Below are 20,292 nucleotides of genomic sequence, written 5' to 3' on the forward strand. Positions count from 1 at the left end.
TCAGGCGTACATAACTCTATCTGCGATGCTCTGTCTCGTTTCCAGGACGCCAGATTCAGGAAATTAGCTCCGGAAGCCGACAGGTATCCTGCCCTTGTGCCCCAGCATCTCTGGACCATCTTCGAGCCACAGCAAAGTATTTAATGCAAGGCAGCATTGCCTTGAATACATTACGGACATATGATACAGCTCTCAGTGCGTTCCATACTTTTAGGATGTCCTACAAATTAGAGTCTTGTTGGCCCACCAATTCGCAACAGGTGATTTTATTTATAACTCACTGTTTTGAGCTAGGTTTGGCATCAAAAACGATTAAAACGTACATTGCCGGCATAACTTAGTTCCATAAAGCTAATGGGTGGGCTGACTTTACGGGAAATTTTGTAATTGCGAAGCTTTTAGAAGGGTACAGCCGTATGAGGAAATCGGTAGATTTGAGAGCACCTATAACAAAACGGGTTTTAGCTATTTTAATTCCGGAACTCCCCAGGATAACCTTTAGTCTGTACGAAACGAAACTATTCACTGCCATTTGGGTCCTAGCATATTTTGGTCTATTTAGGGTGAGCGAACTTGTGATTTCCTCCGCTGTAGGGTCGTTTGATTGCCTAAAGTTTGAAGACATAACTGTACACGACCACTACATATCCGTTAGATTACTCAAACACAAAACTAATCAGCGTGGCGTGCCTACCATTCTTCAGATTCCCGAGGAACGCGATTCTATGCTATGTCCGGTCAAAGCCATGCGCGAGTTCTTGGAAATAAGACCAAAGGCAGACGGACCTTTATTTTGTCATGCCAATGGTAAATTTGTTACTAGGTATCAATTTACAGCGCTTTTATTAAAATGTGTCTCTAAGGCTGGGCTAGCACATAATAAGTTCAGGTCACATAGTTTTCGGATAGGTAGGGCATCGGACCTGTCGTGATGGGATTAGCGCCTTCTGACATTAAAGCTATGGGTCGTTGGTCCTCTGATAGCTATAAAGTTTATATCAGGTAATCAATCTAGTTCAGTGTTTATATTATTTTCACAGATATCTGGATATTAGGGGATTCCATTCCATTCTGGGCCGGCGTCCGTGCAAAAGAGACAAAGAAACAGAACTTAAAAGCACCAAGTCAGAAGATCATAGGTTGGTGGGAATAAGGGTATGTCGTGGAATGATTTCCGCCATTCAATCCAGTGCAATGTGCTACTTATGAAGAGCCCGGATCTTTTATTCATCCACCTTGGTGGTAATGATTTAGTGTCCATGTCCCTAACAAGGTTAAGAAATACAATCAAACGCGAACTACGGTACTTACGTGAAGCCATGCCGGATAGCGTCATTATATGGATTGACATTTTACAACGTCTATCATGGGGAGTTCCGGACTCTGAAATTTCTAGAATTGAGTCTAAACGAAAACGTATTAACCGTTGGGGTAGACAACAGGTACAGTTGCATACCCGATCAGATACATTATGTGTGGATATAGACATCAAAACCCCGGGTTTTTTTCGCCAGGACGGGGTTCATTTGTCGGACGTTGGATTGGAATTTTATCTCGATTCCATCCGGGATTCAATGTTAAAGTACCTTTAAGTAGTCGTTTTGTTACAAATGCCTTCATAAATATAAAGGGTTACAGTATAGATCTATCAAACGGGTTAAATGTATCTGTAGAATTTTGGGGAAATAAATTTAATTAAATTTATTGTGGCGGAAAATTCTATTTTTGCGGGACGGGCGGGCATGCGCATACGTTTCAATCATTATGAGGTAAATTGCGGATCGATACTTCACTTTGGACGACTAAGGTCGCAGCTCCATTGGTGGTTGGAAGCCGCCATTTACATTAAAAATTTTGACTAAAATATCAGTTTTTGCCATAACATAGATCGGATTAATGTTATAATGACGTAAACGCTTGGTCCGTTTACGGTACATATAGTGTGCACGTGCTCCGTGTGGTCCGTTTTTCAAGTGCTGATATAAACCGCTAGGTCGGTTTAGTTTTGTGAACTGCTAGGTCGGTTTAGTTTTGTGAACCGCTAGGTCGGTTTAGTTGCGTATACTGCTGGGTTGTGCACGTGCTCTCTGTGATTATTAGTCAACCGCTAGTCGGTTGCGTGTATTTTACTGACCATGTTAGCGTACGTGAACTAGGTTTTGCCCATAACTACGTAGCGTAACTCCTAGTTGCACGATAATTCGGCAATTCTAAGTAGATAATAATCAAACAACATGCGCTTGCTTGCTCGTCCCGCAGCTGGCCGGTATTGGTACAACTTGGGTTATCACACAGCTCCTAGTGTAATTTTCATCGCGGCCATTTCTGCCATCTATCAATAAATATATCGTCGTACGTGCATATTCATACTGTTATTTATTTGGTGCGAATGTTATAAATATCGTACATAATCAATCATTAAATTTGGTAACGTTTTTATCTGTGTTCCGTTTTCTTGCTTCTCTTAGTCATAAAATAATACATATTATTTTCAATTAAAAATAATATAATTTATTTTTGCGATGGAAGCGTCGTATGTTGCTATGGTTATGGTCACTAGGTGGCGCGGTCACGTGATAAGCTCGTTCGGATTCATTCATGCAAGGCCATACGCAGATATTCGGTCTTTCCGGTGAACGTCTTCGTGCAGTACACATCGCTGCAATTTAAATAAGCCCACCCACCACACCCTTCAGATTGTATAAATGTTTAGTTTATGTAAACGAGCATAGAGAAAGAGTAATTTTGCAATATAGAGACCATATAATGTTATTGTTAATGAGTCTGGTTATTATTACTTGTAAAACGTTTGTTTGAAGTGGTTAAAACACTTGTTTGAAGTTTTGTTAAAGTTAACTAATTTATATGTCACTGTTGTATCTGGACAAAGTACTGCTGTTGGAATTTTGTATGCTTGCAGATTTCACCTTGTTATCCATATGGAACTATATTATGGGAACAGCTATGCACGTACGATGCTCACCTAGAAACCAATAATAGACTCATGAATAGACTGTATGCTTGGCTACACAGCATTAACTCCGCTCAACACATTTCAAACAACCGGCGACATGGAACGCCAATGTATCAATGAACAGTGTTTAGCTGCTATTTACGGAGTACGCTGGTTTCAATGGAGTAGTTTCCACGCAGAATTAACTTTTATATTACGTCAAATAATAACTTTAGTATGCTTGGCTACACAGAATTAACTCTGCACAACACATTTCAAACAACGCAATGTATCAATGGGAATTTACAGAGTACGCTGGTTTGGACAGAGTAGTTTCCATACTGAATGAACTTCAATAAATTTACGACAAATAATAACTTTAGTGGCAGTCGTTAACTATTGCCAGAACTGTGTTTAATAGTATAGACAAGATATGCTCCGTACAGATTCACCTCGGGTTTCACCAGTCACAGCCGGAAGCTGCGCAAGGCTCTTACTAGTTGCGCTTAGACAGAACATTATATGCCAGGAATGGAAGTTTCAGAGACAGTTAAGTCAGGTTTGGGAAACCTGCAACATTGCTTTTGTTTTTATTTAACGATGTGACTTTATTCATATTGTGTGTTGGGACAAGTTATTTCTATATCAGAGATTTTGTATTACCGTAATGAGTGCATTCATTTAAATATAATTATGTGACATTGGATGACAGGCCATACGGCAACTCTAGGTTACGCCATGAGCCAGTGAACATTATAGACAGTGTTTGAACGGGTTAGGTAGCCTGTAATATCTACGAATAACTTTTTAATATGTTGTATTCGTTTCTGATTATTAAGATATTGTGTTTTTCTATTACAAGTAACTTGGCTAAATAATACAATAAGTCGCGATGTAAGGGATCTCCGGCTGCGGGATCGGCGAGCATGCGTATTTCAAATATAAATGCTTTAATGTAAATTGAGGTTCAATACTTCATTCTGGGCGGCCAGGTGCACAGCTCCTTTGGTTGTTGGTAACCTCTGTTTACGAATTTTATTCAGTACTTTTTAATAATATTTAAAAAGCTTTATTCTAGCTAAAGTTAGGTAAATTGCGGATCGATACTTCACTTTGGACGACTAAGGTCGCAGCTCCATTGGTGGTTGGAAGCCGCCATTTACATTAAAAATTTTGACTAAAATATCAGTTTTTGCCATAACATAGATCGGATTAATGTTATAATGACGTAAACGCTTGGTCCGTTTACGGTACATATAGTGTGCACGTGCTCCGTGTGGTCCGTTTTTCAAGTGCTGATATAAACCGCTAGGTCGGTTTAGTTTTGTGAACTGCTAGGTCGGTTTAGTTTTGTGAACCGCTAGGTCGGTTTAGTTGCGTATACTGCTGGGTTGTGCACGTGCTCTCTGTGATTATTAGTCAACCGCTAGGTCGGTTGCGTGTATTTTACTGACCATGTTAGCGTACGTGAACTAGGTTTTGCCCATAACTACGTAGCGTAACTCCTAGTTGCACGATAAGTTCGGCAATTCTAAGTAGATAATAATCAAACAACATGCGCTTGCTTGCTCGTCCCGCAGCTGGCCGGTATTGGTACAACTTGGGTTATCACACAGCTCCTAGTGTAATTTTCATCGCGGCCATTTCTGCCATCTATCAATAAATATATCGTCGTACGTGCATATTCATACTGTTATTTATTTGGTGCGAATGTTATAAATATCGTACATAATCAATCATTAAATTTGGTAACGTTTTTATCTGTGTTCCGTTTTCTTGCTTCTCTTAGTCATAAAATAAACAACCACATCACATTAATTTTGTAAAAGCTCAAAATACGCATTTACGTATTTCTTTTCTAAAAAAGCATTCTTATTATAAAACAGACAATATAACACCGCTGATTTGTCAATGCTTTGACCACATTTTTAAGAAAAGTATCTCCCTTGGATACTGTTGCTATTAAATTTTATGAAAGGGGATTTTGTCCAAAGTTGTGGATACATCTTTTATAAAATATTAAAGTCTCTTAAATATTATTTCATAAATGTCAAAAACATGTCACATCATGGGCAAATGACCTGGGCCTATGCATCAAAGCTGCTGACTTACATTTTCTATTGTGAAAATCATCAAATACTTATAGTCTAGTGAACAACGTAACTCGGACATCGAAAAATTACAAAATAGAAATCCCACAGGCAATAGGAAAAAGTTCATTTATCCATTCCTTCAAAACTGATGTGCTCAGGCTTTCTACTCATGATTTGAATAAAGTTTGTAGAAGTCTACTAGGCAATGTTACATATCAAATATCTAAGATCTAGGCCTTCTGGTTTATTTTTAGCAAATTTATGACGATTTCAAGTAACCCCTCGGGATGGGTCAATTTGACCCTGGGGGTCAAGATTTGAACAAATTTTGTAGAGGCCCACTAGGCAATGCTACATATCAAATATCTAAGATCTAGGCCTTCTGGTTTATTTTTAGAAAATTTTGAAGATTTTTCTATGTACAATCAAGTAACCCCATGGGGCGGGGTCAATTTGATCCCGGGGGTCATGATTTGAATTTTTTTGTAGAAGTCTACTAGGCAATGCTACATGTCAAATATTTAAGCTCTAGGCCTTCTGGTTTATTTTTAGAAAATTTTTGAATGTTTTCCTATGTAAAATCAAGTGACCCCTGGGGCGGGGTCAATTTTGACCCGGGGGTCATGATTTAAACAAATTTGTAGAAGTCTACTAGGCAATGCTACACGTCAAATATCTAAGCTCTAGGCCTTCTGGTTTATTTTTAGAAACTTTTTGAAGATTTTCCTATGTAAAATCAAGTGACCCCTGGGGCGGGGTCAATTTTGACCCAGGGGGTCATGATTTGAACAAATTTTGTAGAAGTCTACTAGGCAATGCTACATGTCAAATATCTAAGCTCTAGGCCTTCTGGTTTATTTTTAGAATTTTTTTGAAGATTTTCCTATGTAAAATCAAGTGACCCCTGGGGGTCATGATTTGAACAAATTTTGTAGAAGTTCACTAGGCAGTGCTACAAGTCAAATATCTAAGCTCTAGGCCTTCTGGTTTATTTTTAGAAAATTTTTGAAGATTTTTCTATGTAAAATCAAGTGACCCCTGGGGCGGGGTCAATTTTGATCCCGAGGGTCATGACTTGAAAAAAATTTGTAGAGGTCTACTAGGCAATGCTACATGTCAAATATCTAAGCTCTAGGCCTTCTGGTTTATTTTTTTTTTTAATGAAGATTTTCCTATCGAAATCTAGGTAAAATCAAGTGACCCCTAGGGCGGGGTCAATTTTGACCCCGAGGTCATGATTTGAACAATTATAGTAGAGGTTCACTAGGAAATGCTACATGTCAAATATCTAAGCTCTAGGGCATCTGGTTTTTGAGAAGGAGATTTTTTAAGATTTTCCTATGTAAAATCATATGACCCCTGGGGCGGAGTCAGTTTTGACCCCGGGGTCATGATTTGAACAAACTTGGTAGAGGTCCACTAGGCAATGCTTCACACCAAATATCTAAGCTCTATGCTTCTGGTTTCTGAGAATAAGATTTTTAAAGTTTTTCCTTTCGGTTGCCATGGCAACCAGAGTTCTGCATGGAATTCAATTCTTATAAAAAAAGTTGTAGAGCTTCACCCAAGGAACATTCCTGTGAAGTTTTGATGAAATTGGCCTAGCGGTTTATGAGGAGATGTCGTTTGAAGTAAAATTTTACGGACGACGGACGCCGAACAGTGGGTGATCACAATAGCTCACCCTGAGCCTTTGGCTCAGGTGAGCTAAAAACGTTAGCGAATGACTTTAATAAGTGCAATCTATTTATCGATGCGTATATTGCGCTTTTACTAAAATGGCTTAAAACTCATCATTCTTCCTGAATGCAATACTAATTTTAATAGGATTTATTAAGTAACCGTGCTTTATTAATACCATTATTATAAAGTTTGTTTGTTTGTTTGTTTTGGGTTTAACGCCGTTTTTCAACAGTATTTCAGTCATGTAACGGCGGGCAGTTAACCTAACCAGTGTTCCTGGATTCTGTACCAGTACAAACCTGTTCTCCGCAAGTAACTGCCAACTTCCCCACATGTATCAGAGGTGGAGAACTAATGATTTCAGACACAATGTCGTTTATCAAATAGTCACGAAGAATATACGCCCAGCCCGAGGATCGAACTCACGACCCCGCGATCCGTAGACCAAACGCGATACCTACTGAGCTAAGCGGGCGGGCTTCATTTTCATGAAGTAATTAAACTGCTAATAATTAGATTTTCACTGTATTAGCCGTGACATTGTTATCATAAAGTAATTAAACTGCTAACAATTAGATTTTCACTGTATTAGCCGTGACATTGTTAAGAAAAATTAAGTAAAGATACAAAGAGAAAAAAACGACAACATTTCACAATAGCATAAACGCCAGGTGCTATTCTCATATTTTTGCAGGCTCTCAAAAATGTATCTAAAATGCACTTAAACATAGATGAAACTTTTAACGCTTATCATGCTGGACACGATTGAGTCTGCTTTTGCGACAAGTGTAAATCTTGATCAGCCTGCACATCTGTTCAGTCTGATCAAGATCTTCACCGTTCGCTATTCAATTAGTAGATTTTTGGTTAGCACCTTTTTATCAGTTGATAGCACTGTCCAAATTGAAAGAAGGACAAGTAGAAATTTAGCAGGGAAGTGGTTTAAGATGTGTAATACTGTGAGAACAGTTGCTCTGCGAGCTGTGATATGGAAACGAAAATGTTGCAGGCTCGGTTTGATTGAGCCGCCTGTTCATGGACGGTAGTGGAAATGCATGCTACCGTCCATGCCCTCTAGCCCCGGGTTGAGCAGAACTCAACATTTAAACAAATAGCATTTTGGTTTAGCAATCACCAAGCAGGGTAATGTTAAAAAGGGTTTTGTAAGTATTATTTGTGTAACGGAAGTACTCTAAGAAAGACAAGCAATTCAGTACAAATCTATATAAGATTCCAATTTGGGACATTTTGAAATTAAGTAATTTCAATGTTGAATAAAAATTTCATCAGGATATTTAAAAAAACTGAACGACAGAATTTAGATATAATTCTCAACTTTACAATGCTTTATTTCTTTAAATGATACCATGCATATTCTTATGCACCGGTCCTTTTGAGTGGAACAAGTAAACAAGAGGGCCAAGATAGCCAAAATCTGATCTCTAGAGTATTAACAAGATTTTCCTTTGATCGTGATCGATCCTGGTGACCTAGTTTTAGACCCCACAAAACTCAGATTCGAACTTGGCAAAAGATCATCAAGACAAACATTCTGACCAAGTTTCATGAAGTTATAGACATAAATCAGACCTCTGGAGTGTTAACAATGTTTTCCTTTTATTTGACCGGGTGACATACTTATTTATCCCAGACAACGCAGTTTCCAACTTTACTTAAAGGTCATCAAGACAAACATTCCTACCAAGTTTCATGAAGACAGGATCATTAATGTGGCCTTTAGAGTGTCAACAATCTTTTCCTTTGATTTGAGCGGGTGACCTCGTTTTTTACTCCACAAGACCCACTTTCAAACTTGGCCTAGCAATTATCAAGACAAACATTCTGACAGTGTGTCATGAAGATAGAGTCATAAATGTAGCCTCCAGAGTGTTAACAAACTTTTCCTTTGTTTTGACTACGTGACCTAGTTTTTTACTCCGCATGACCCAGATTTAAACTCGACCTAAAGACCACCAAGATAAACGTTCTGACCGATTCCAATGAGTTTCAGTTTTAACTGTGGAGACTAGAGTGTTAACAAGGTTTTCCTTTGATCTGGCCTACTGACCTAGTTTTTGACCCCACATTACCCAGTTTCAAAACTGACCTAGAGATCATCAAGACAAACATTCTGACCAAGATTCATAAAGATTGGATTACAACTGTGGCCTTTAGAGTGTTAACAAGGGAAATGTTGACGCACGACGGACACCGCACGACAACGGACGGTCACAAAAACTATGATTTTACTTTACGAACGAGAAGCAATAGTATAAAATTTCCCGTTTAAGAAGTAGGGAAATCCAAGTTATTGATTTCCAAAACGGGGAGTTTCCACTACTGTTCAGCGAAAGAATACCTACAATCACCATCTGCGTTATATTTCTGAGCAAGATTTTATAAATATTTAATATTTCGTACAAAATACAATGTTTTCACACAATACAGCTAACATTTGTACAATACTGCAGACTTACTAATACCAATATGTTGAAATATATGCCAATGTTTGTCTTACTTTCCATGTTTGTAGTGCACAAATTTTACTTTCTCTAAAGGTAGAACGACATACTTTTACACAATTTATAACTAAAATTGAATGTCCAGTACTTGCCGTTAAACAGTTTAAATCGGGTGACACAAGCTTAAAGAATTCCATTCCATATACGATTTTGGCTTGTACTCTTTCTATCAGGTCTTCATCGAAAGCTTTCAGCTGTACAACCGGTTCGTCAGTTGGACTGTCTTCAGGTATTTTCATGCCATTATTGTTAACGACTAATATATCTGTCGGCACTTCGTTTACATCAGTGACTGACAATGTAAAGTTCTTTTTCAACTAAAAATATGAACAACGCAGCATTACGTTTGTTCGTAATAAGTATTTTGTGATGTACATATTCAGTAGAACCCTGCATTACGACTACCCATAAAATTAAGATCACCTAATTATTAAGTCAATATCCTTAAAAAAAGGAAACGTTCTTCCTCATTTCTTTGGTTGCAAACCTCTATAAAAAGGTACGCTATTGACAAATAACACCACTTGTTACTGTCCCACTGAACCTAAAACTCATGTAATATGATCACTTTTTATTTGTTCGAAACCTTTTTACTGTCAAGTCTGGTATAAATATATGAGATGAATTTAACCAGTTTATTGTTATATGTTTTCACTTTTTTCGCACAAACTTCAGCTCGAATTATGATTTAATGAATGAATTTCTGTTCCAAGTTGTACAGAACGCAGCAGAGAACCAAAAATTAACAGATTAACAGTCAGCTTAACGATTGAAGAGTAATATTAACTGTTAATAAAATGTGATTTTAATTTAATCACAACTAAAGAACGCCATAAAGGCTTATTTCATAGACGTTTTTTTTTCTTTCTTTTTTGGATACAGTATTGGAAATACCTTTGCTATTTTATTTAAGAATTTAGCAAATTGAAAGGGTAATGACTGTCTTAGTACAACATCAGAAAAGACCTTATCATTTGTAAATGCGATTAAAGCAATATGATAATCGGTATCTCAAGTTACGGACAAAACTGTCACCTTAAGCCGAATACTTCCATCTGCATGTACATCCAGTGGTAGATTATTTTTCTTACACACCGTATTTTACAAATTCTAGAGTAAATAAAGCGAAACAAAATTCTTTCACCTGAAACGATAGTCTGGTGCGTAAGAAATGATATCAGACTGAAGCTTACCTTTGTAATTATGCGTTTCTTACAAATTCATTTTTTCTTGCGATATTGTCTCGAAGTTTAAATTTATAATGTAATTACAGTAGACATTAATGTGTTGTATGAACTGTTATGCTTTCTCATTTAATACTTAAAAGTGTGTACATAGTTAAAGTATATATCTTACCGTTAAAGGTGGTAAGCCATTGTCTGTAACAGCTGCAGTAAATTGAACCTCTTTCAGAGTCTCATAATCTAAAGGTCCATTAACAACTACATTTGTACCATCAGTTGAAAGTAGATTCGTTCCCAGCACAATAAATTCAAGAGATTGTCCCTCGTCTGGATCTCGGGCGAAAAGTGTTCCTACGATTTCACCTACTTCTGCACTCTCAAGCACGTTGTATCCTTTAATCAATAATCAATAATTTCATAATCTAAATTGTCAAGTCAGTTTTAATTGTGTTCAACGAACTTATTAGCTAAAAGAACGTTTTCATTGTTACTATTTACTATATGCCAAATAAGTGATTGCCTGTAGGTACACATTTACAAAACCGTTCATATATTTACGTATTTTGAAAACACATTGTAGACTGATTTGAATTTTAACAGGAGAGCAAAATCATTTCTTGAATTGTAATAGGCCATTTTAAACCTAACGAGAATGCCGTCATTTTGATATCAAAATATTTTAAAATCGGAGAAGTATCGAAGAAATTATGGCTTGGAAAAGAACACTCCAGAAAAGTAAAGTAGCATGTCAACTGTTAAATTTAAATTGAATGGAATATAATAAGCCTGTCTGCAAGTCGGATTTAGGAAGTTTAAATATAACTAAAACATTGTTGCATGATACAGACTTTGTTCCGGAGAGAGAAAATTACACTACTGCGCAATTGGCTGTTTGCGAATTATTAAACACACGCATGCGTATCTTTAAACTTTACCAAGAAATATTTCCAGTAATGGCATCTATAACGCAAAATTCAAACTTAGCAATATAAAAATATCAAATCTTTAGCATTTCATCAATAGTCCATCAGCGTTTGTATACTCCACAAAGAATTCAGACACAAAAACAAATCATCTTTAAAAAGAAACAAACTCTTATAAACAGGCATTTGTCTTCGCTTTACAACAGCAATATGCCCATCCTGGGTATTCGCTAATTCAGTCATTTTACAATATGTATAATTGCGCTTTAAACTGAAAAAAAAAACTTACTCCCATAAAATTCCAATTTGGTTGGTGCCTCATTTATATCTGTTACTTCTAAAGAGACGGTAAAAGTTGAAGACATGACTGGTGTCCCACTGTCACTTACAACGATCACTTCTTCATATTCCTTTTTGGTCTCATAATCAAATTCTGGTGACGCAACCTCAAAAAATATAAAAAGAACAGTTTAAAAAACCTTCACAAAAAATCTGTACAGAAATGATGGTTACTAAATTCAAGATTTGGTATCATAAAACTAAATATTGATCTTCCGACTTGTTTACTAATAATCCTCATAATATTGTTTCGATCAGTAAGCCTTAACTAAAACAATATTTAGGACTGTGGTCAAGTTTCAATATCTGAAGTAACTTTCTGTACCTGTTACTGGAAAATTCCTGGAATGCAGGACGAGACGTCAATATTGCAGCTTCCCGAAGGTCGATGGTTTTATGCAAGCGCTCATCCTTACTTGAAACTTATACAGACAAATACTTACAGACATTTAGCTGGGATGTAAGCATTCAATTTAACAGTTTTATAACAAACCAAATAAAAACAAATATTTTTTTTTATTTTACCAACAGCAAGTTGTCTTCTATCCTTAACAATGACTCTGTATTTGGTATCATGAAGTTAAATTCTTGTTTCTGTTTACTGTTGATGTTGTCTTGGTCCTTTACTACAATATGTCCAATTTCATATCCCGCCATAACAGTTTCAGGAATCTAAAAGACAAATTGTTAACATACAGATACTTTGACGCGAGGTGGGATATGTATTGATTAAATTACAAGTTACACAAACCTATCGCATCCTCTACATACATTAACATAGTTACTTGATACTATCAATATACTAGAAGGCTGTAAAAAGGTAAAGGTAAAGGTCTGTTTTATTATGGTGTCAACCATATTGAAAGGGCCAGCCAATTTGGCTTATGAGACACCTTTAGTGTGCGAACCAATTACCTCCCTACTCCTTCCACTATGCCAGGCAGATAAAAGCCGGTAACCATTCATATAACTAGCTCGAGGCTCACGAACCGGCCTTTTCGGAACAAGTGTAATGACAAACATCCCCTGGACAAACGCTCTCCACTGGACTCGAACCTTCGACCTCCCGATCCCGAGATGGACGCCTTAACCACTGAGCCAAAGTGACCGGTTATATTGTTATTTAGGTTAAATATCTTATCATCATGTACTTAACACATATGCAATATTTTTCCCATCCTATATACAATGACGCCTCATCGATGTGGGTTCGAGCCTTACTCGGAGCGTTGAATTCTTCATGTGAGGAAGCTATCCAGCTGGCTTACGGAAGGTCGGTGTTTTCTACCCAGGTGCCCGCTCGTGACGAAATAATGCACAGGGAGGCACCTGGGGGTCGTCCGCAACAATCAAAGCTGGAAAGTCACCATATGACCTACCATTTGTCTGTGCGACGATAAACCCAACGAAATAAATAAATGTATTTTCAATGATTTACTTAAAACTCACAGTGCGTTTTGTCATATACAGTTCAGAAGGGGCTTCATTGACATCTGTTAACTTGAGAGAGATTTCTTTGATGAAATATTGTGATGGAATTCCATTATCCGTCACACGAATAGTAAAATGAACTTCTCTAATAGTCTCATAGTCCAGTGTCGCAGCTGATGTTATCTGAGACAAATATTTTAAATATTTTAATTCACATGTTTATGAACTGTTTTGCTATCGCATTGCCGGATAGCATGGAAATACTATTCTGTAGCATTTTGATCACTTATGCAAATCTGAAATGTATTAAAATGCGCTTAGGATTCTATTCACTGTACTTTCGTCTTATTTTGACCTACTCTGTGAAAGTAAGAAATATTCATATCGGATCATAGATTCTTAAAATTTAATTGATAAGTATTATCAGATGGCCTTTATCTCTTTTCTCTTGTAATAAAAATAATAAGAGAAGATACCCAAAGCTCATCTTCAGCGATAAGAAGAAAAGAACTATCTCCACCAAGTATGTATGTATGACGCTGTTCTTCCTCGCTGTCTTCAACATTTAGCTTTGCAAGAAGAATATTTCTTGAGTTTTCAGGAATTACTAGTTCTGAAGTTTCAGCGTCATTCAAAAAAATATTCTACAAAATAAATACATCAAAAATGTTAAAATTAGTATAATCGTAACATATTGTACATATTATAATAATCAAATGTTCGTCATATTTAAACAACTTATGAACTGTCATTGTGTAAGAAACATTTTCATTCTGTCAGAATACATTTCCGATGCCCGAAATACATTTACTGCTTGCAGATGCATTGTTTCTTCTTGAATAGAATACATAATTAGCTGAAGAATGCTGAATAAACATATAAATGATAATTTTCAAGTGTGTTGACGTGTTAGATGAATATAATCATTACATTTTAGAAAACAGATTTGGGCTTTATAACTTTGTAAAAAGAATGTCTTTTAAATACTTTCTTCGTTAACTCTCATATTTTTAATGCGATATTATTTTAGTCTATGATATTATCTATGCATAAAAGTTTTCGTCGAAAACCTATATATTTTTGTCAATTTTCGACATTTCAAAACGCCAAATCAAAAACAAACATCCCTACAATTTGTTTTGGAACCGAGCTGGACAACAGATACACGCACTCTAAAAATGTCAAAGAACATACACGCAGACCAATTTTTAAAGATTATGTAAACTTCTAAAGAGGACCGATACAAAACTGCTGCAATGAAAATGTTGAAAAACTAAACTTGTTTAAAATATTTTTGCGAGGTATGCATTTTAGGCAAATATGGAGATAAGTTCTTTATTTCAGACATAAAGACCACAATGCGAGGTCATTTTTTGTTAAGACTTGCGTCTCAGAAATGGCCATTATTTGTAACCACCGCTGATTCACACCTTTGCACTAAAAATCTATATATATGGCTTGAATTTTTAAAGTGTCCTAATTTGAAATGAAGATAAAGCAAACATTCTCGCAGCGTCATCTAATGTCAGTACTATTGCTTCCTTTTAATAATTTTGCTTTTAAGATCCATCCTCTCCATGTAATGAAACATTGAAGTAGGGGCCAAAAAAAGAGGCGAAAAAGATGCAAACTTTCGGTACTATTTATGTATATCTTATATATTATTTTAACTTGCCAAGGCTTTGTAAGTGATGATGCTTTGATGATAAAATACCCTTATGACTCTACAATAAAATCATATTGTATTATTTTTACCGTTGGTGGGTCATTTGAGTCTGTTATTTGTAATGTCATTTCATTCCGTATTTGAAGTCCACCATTATCAGTGGTTATGAGTGTCAATGTAAATGATTGTTCATCTTCAAAATCGTACACACGACCAGACCTAACATCAGCAGTGCAACGGGTTCCCTAAAACATTTTAGATCAAAATAACTCGAATTACTAAATTGCATATATTCTAAATTGTTGCATCGTCTTGTTTAAAACCTCGATTTATCCCGTCTGATTATAGCTTAATATGACAAATCGCGTTCTTTATTCAGGCAACATTTCTTTTTAACATCTGGGAATCATTGTGACTTAACCACGAAATCAGACCAAACAAATTGTATAAGATGAAACATTTTAGTTTCCTCCAATTTATATAAATAAAACTCTTGTTATTTAAATATCATTTCGTATTATTGTTGATTAAACAACAAATTGATACTAGATGTTAAATGTAAACCGTCTATTACCTTAGTTACTGGAATACAATGAACATTTCTCACATCTACATCACTGTTGATGCTTTCAATGTAAAGTTTGTCCATTTTGTCACCATCCAGTACAACAGCCTGTCCAATATATGTTAACGTTGCCAAGTTCTCTGATATCGATGGTGAATCAACGTCAAATAATGAAGTACTCTTAGCAGTAGAGAACAATAGCATACTAAACGGTGGTTCATTTACGTTAATTACGCGTATTGTGAATACTGCTGTAGCCTGCAAACAAGACATACTAAGATAGAAATATACAATGGATTATTAGGTATTTTATTTTTATTCTCCTTTTAATTTTATCTGTTATACAACGAAATCGCATTACAATAACTAAACACTTAATTTACTGTTACATATAAACATCTAAAACAGTAACTATACAGTGAGGTAGAATAACACAAGAAAGTCTCACCGTAGAAGGCTGCTCACCGTCGTCCGCTACAAAAATGGTAATATTGTGCTCTGGTGATGTTTCATAGTCTAATGTTTTTATCAAGAATAGGTTTTCATCTTCAATATCAAAATAATCATTATCAGCTATATCGAATATTAAGGTCTGTCCAATATCATCATCAAAAGCATCTACCACCGCAAAGATAGTCCCAATGTTCGTGTCTTCAGGGATTTTGTTTGCACTTATTGACACAGACGTCGGCGTATCATTAACATCTGTAATTTGAACCTTAATGACAAAAGTTGCAGCTAGGTTTGTAGCACCACTGTCTGTAACTCTCACTGTCAAGTCATACTCAGACTGACTTTCAAAATCTAACAAACAATGAGTGCCTCCTTTTGTCATACACTGTGGGCCGTCATTTCCAACCTGCATTAACAGTAAATTAACGAATAAGACGTTTAAGGTTTAGAAGTATATTCACAAAACACAGAAATATCTGATAAAAGAACAACATCTTTTCTGGTCAATAATATACCTTACCATTATATATTTTGCCGTACTGTCCTTTTCGATGGATACTTAAAATATTCTAAAAAAAATTGTCCCCTTCAAATATGAATGCCATTTGTAAAGAAAGAAAAATAAATAATTGCGAAAAACTATGTTCCACCTAGTTATGTGAAATGTCAGTTATGTTCCACCTAGTAATGTGAAATGTCAGCACTGGGACACTAATGCAAATGCATCAAACAGAGGACATGTAACAGTTCTTTGAAAATGGTGAGTTTTTAAAGGCACTGAACTGTCCGAAAGTATTGCCCCTTTAAGCAACGCTTTTCCAGAAATCAATGAATATATCAGTATATACTGACAATTGTTTTGTAGAGTAATAGATCTATACATGTTTTATATGCTGTTTAATTTTCATGATTTTCTATGATTTTGTGTTGTTTGATTTTTTTTTCTCAAAAGTAGTAAGGCTAAGCGTTAGTTCAGTATACTTGTTAAACTGCTTCGGTTTAATGCTGTTTTCAACAGCATTTCTGCTAACTTATTACAAACATCGTTCAATCTGAAATAGATAAAATTACATAAGACGAAAACTTGCAAGCTTTAATCGGTTGAAATTGACTTATATTCCAAGCGTCATTTTGAACAATAGTGGATGGCTCCTTTACCAACGTAGTATTAAAGACACTGGAGGAAAGCAGAGATGTGTAGCTTTGCTTTCACCCCAGGCACTGAAGAAACAAAAGATGACATGCACTCCAAAATAAGACATATGTGTATGTTAAAACTAAAGCTAAACAATTAAATGCAGCGTTTTAATTAGAAACCGAGTTTATAAATACCATAAGTTTAGATCCATTTATTATGAAACGGGCATCTGTTTGTGACACCAGCTCAAGAGAATGACTCTGTCCAGAATCAGGATCTCTAACAATAAATGTGCCAACCTCAGTCCCATTTGGTGACATTTCCGGGATCTTGAAATTAAAAAAAGATTTGTTGATACTGTTAATTTTTTTACTTGATAAAATAATCGGTATTTCTATGAATTTGTGCATGATATCTGGTCTTAGAAATAATATTGTTCTGACTTTAAGGTCTTCTTTTTTAAATCGTGAATATGCAAACAAGGTTAAACGTGAAATATGTTGTCAAACTGTATTATAAGTAATATAAGCAATTACGCAAAAAGAATTATAACGCAGTGTACAGGGACATATGTAAAGAACAAGAGGTGCTAGCAACTACTCCTTCATGAAATATCACGAATAAATATGTGAATATATAAATTCGTTGGAGGTCTGTTGAACAAAAGTAATGACTTCGTGCGTCTTAACATTTCAACATACACATAGTACTGACGTGCGGATAATAAAAAGAACTTGGTTAGTAACATACCATATTGTTACTTAAAGATAACCCGGATGGCGGTTCATTTTCATCAGTCACAGTCACATTGAAATCTTGTGTAAGACTAAGGGCACCTACGTCAGTTACTGTCACCGTTATCAATAAATACTTGTCATTCTCATAATCGATTTCCGCATCTGTAAGTTTAAAGATAGTATATACAATATCATACGACATACAAATATCGCCGGAAATATTTTCATGTCAGTTCAACGCACTGTTTCTATACCCAAATAAAAAATAAAAAATGTGAAACTGAATATTCCAAGGCAAAACATTATACCATTTGACGTAAATATCTTTCCTTCTTCGGTGATGACAAATTTATTATTTTCGGAGACTGTAAACATATGAGAGTCTGACATATCCGGGTCGCTGACAGAAAACTGGCCCAGAAGTTGGTTGTTAGAGTTTTCGCTGACTGCAATCATGCCGGAACCAAACTGTATAGACTGGAGCAGAAAAAATTCATCATTATGAAACAGCAATGTTTTCATTATATCAAGGTGTCAGCATATAAATAAAAGATGCATTTAAGAATTACAGCGGCTTTTCTGAACACAAGGCATGAGGCTATTGCCTACAGAGATATGAATTTCAATGGGTGTCAGTTTCTGCTATCGTCCATATAACATGTAACACTTGATGCCATTTGATGCAATCGTGCCATTACCGGGCAAACTCGTTCATGATATTTCAGATAGTACGCTGATTTTAGTAGATCGTCATTTTGATGACACGTAACGATATAATGATATAGTACATGGAAATGTTAAACACTGTAACTGTATTCATTTTACATGCATTTATATATCGCTGTACTCAAATGAGAAACAGGAAGGGTAGTCCTACTCTATTTTAAACAGTATATATTCGTTTTAGAATGCGTTAAGCAAACTTGTACAATAGGTTTGTCAATAGGTAGAAAAACTGTTTGGAACAGTAATTTTTTTTGTATAAATATCATTTAATATATTACTAACTGTCGGTGCTTCGTTTTTGTTCTTCACATATATACGGAAGGTATCAATAGATTTAGCATGATTTGCAGTTGTTTTCAACATAACGTCAAACCATTTGGTCTCATCATAGTCCATAGCACGTTGTGGTAATAGTTCAACTTCGCAAGCTGTTTGACCATCAATCTGTGTTACAACAATATTTCAGGATGGAAAGCATACATGTATATTGTTTTTTTTTCGCACAAACATTAAGAATTGTAAAACAGCTTTAAATATGAAATGACTTTCGGACAATTGGTAAAACCTCTTTTTTATTCAGTCTGACTTCTGAAAAATGAATATCTTAAAATCATTTCACAGAAAAATACATCTAACTGCTCCATAACGATATCAGCTTACTGGATGACTCGACACAGTAAAAATAATTTTTCAAAACATATTTCTCTAAATCTAACTGAATTCGTAATGAAAGAATCAAACCTCCCTTCACGACTTTACATTTTTTTTTAAATAAATGTTTAATAGTTTGTTTACATTTTTGCATTCCATGGATCCAGTCTGGACATTTTCTGCTCCTTTTACAACTGTTGCGACAGCTGTATGATCTTCCAAAGGATACGTCACCACTAACATAGCAATGCTCTTTCCCACAAGGTTATTTTCTTCCATTTGTATACTGCCATCTTCTAGTTGTACCGAATCGCCGACAGCTTCTAGCGTGACGGTCAGCATGTCTGTACCGACAGCTACGATGGTGATAGTCTCTGTTGTCTAAGATTTATTTGTCACTATTAATTCACGTATATTTGTATTATAAAATTTACTTTAGTTTACGACTAACGTAAAGCTGTGTTTATAACTCGTGGTCAATACAATGTGTATAGGAACTTTTGATTAATGATAGCTAATATTACAATATCATTTACATTGCAAACAAGTTCATTTATGTCCTATTACACCACTAAGATCCTAAAATATTATACATTGTACTGGTTTGTATTTACTAACACTTTCGTTCGGCTTATTATAAGTGGCATAGACATTTCAAGTTATTTAAATAATAAGTTTTATTAACAAAAATGTTACAGCTAAAACTTACAAACATTTGAGGACTCCCGTTATCTGTAGCCTTAACGATAAAATCAATGACTTGACCTTCGTTTAGATCTGGGCCCTCTTTGAGAGTGACCTGGCCATTCCCTCTAACATTTACATACTGAGATGTGTGGAACAACTCAAAAGTATGCGCTTGAATTTGATCTTCATCTTCCACACTTAAAATTCCAATCAGCGTATCTGTAAGTGAACCTACCTGTAACTTGTTCTCTGTAATATAATGGTATTCGCTACGTTTTATTTTTTCAAATATGTTGAAACACTTGTTATGTACTTATTGTTATGTACTTAAGCGGCAGTAATGTGATAAATAATTCGACAAACGTTTTATTACAGTTTCAGCCTAAGATGCTAACTGCGTTAGTTAGATGCTTGTGTACGAGTAGTTTAAACTCTGAAGGCGTAGAATTTGCACTTTATAAATCATTTTCACTGTTTATGTAAAGCACAAATTCTAGCATTAAACTGCTGCTCTTTACACTTTTCGGGGGTGTTTTAACAA

At 35.6% G+C, this 20,292-nt stretch overlaps 1 protein-coding gene across 1 annotated transcript in view; it reads right to left on the minus strand.

Moving 5' to 3' along the window:
• Positions 1-20,292, minus strand: part of LOC123524194 (protocadherin Fat 4-like) — a 63,653-nt gene that overhangs the window by 22,985 nt on the left and 20,376 nt on the right. Inside the window, 15 exon segments of the mRNA XM_053517995.1 lie at positions 9,302-9,568; positions 10,608-10,828; positions 11,648-11,804; positions 12,223-12,369; positions 13,147-13,311; positions 13,605-13,772; positions 14,884-15,039; positions 15,369-15,617; positions 15,808-16,218; positions 17,145-17,279; positions 17,701-17,849; positions 17,996-18,164; positions 18,696-18,857; positions 19,209-19,445; positions 19,774-20,000. Of these exon segments, the coding sequence (XP_053373970.1) occupies positions 9,302-9,568; positions 10,608-10,828; positions 11,648-11,804; positions 12,223-12,369; positions 13,147-13,311; positions 13,605-13,772; positions 14,884-15,039; positions 15,369-15,617; positions 15,808-16,218; positions 17,145-17,279; positions 17,701-17,849; positions 17,996-18,164; positions 18,696-18,857; positions 19,209-19,445; positions 19,774-20,000 (3,020 nt within the window).

This window comes from Mercenaria mercenaria, chromosome 1 (assembly GCF_021730395.1).
Source record: "Mercenaria mercenaria strain notata chromosome 1, MADL_Memer_1, whole genome shotgun sequence".
NCBI classification, from domain to species: Eukaryota; Metazoa; Mollusca; class Bivalvia; order Venerida; family Veneridae; genus Mercenaria; species Mercenaria mercenaria.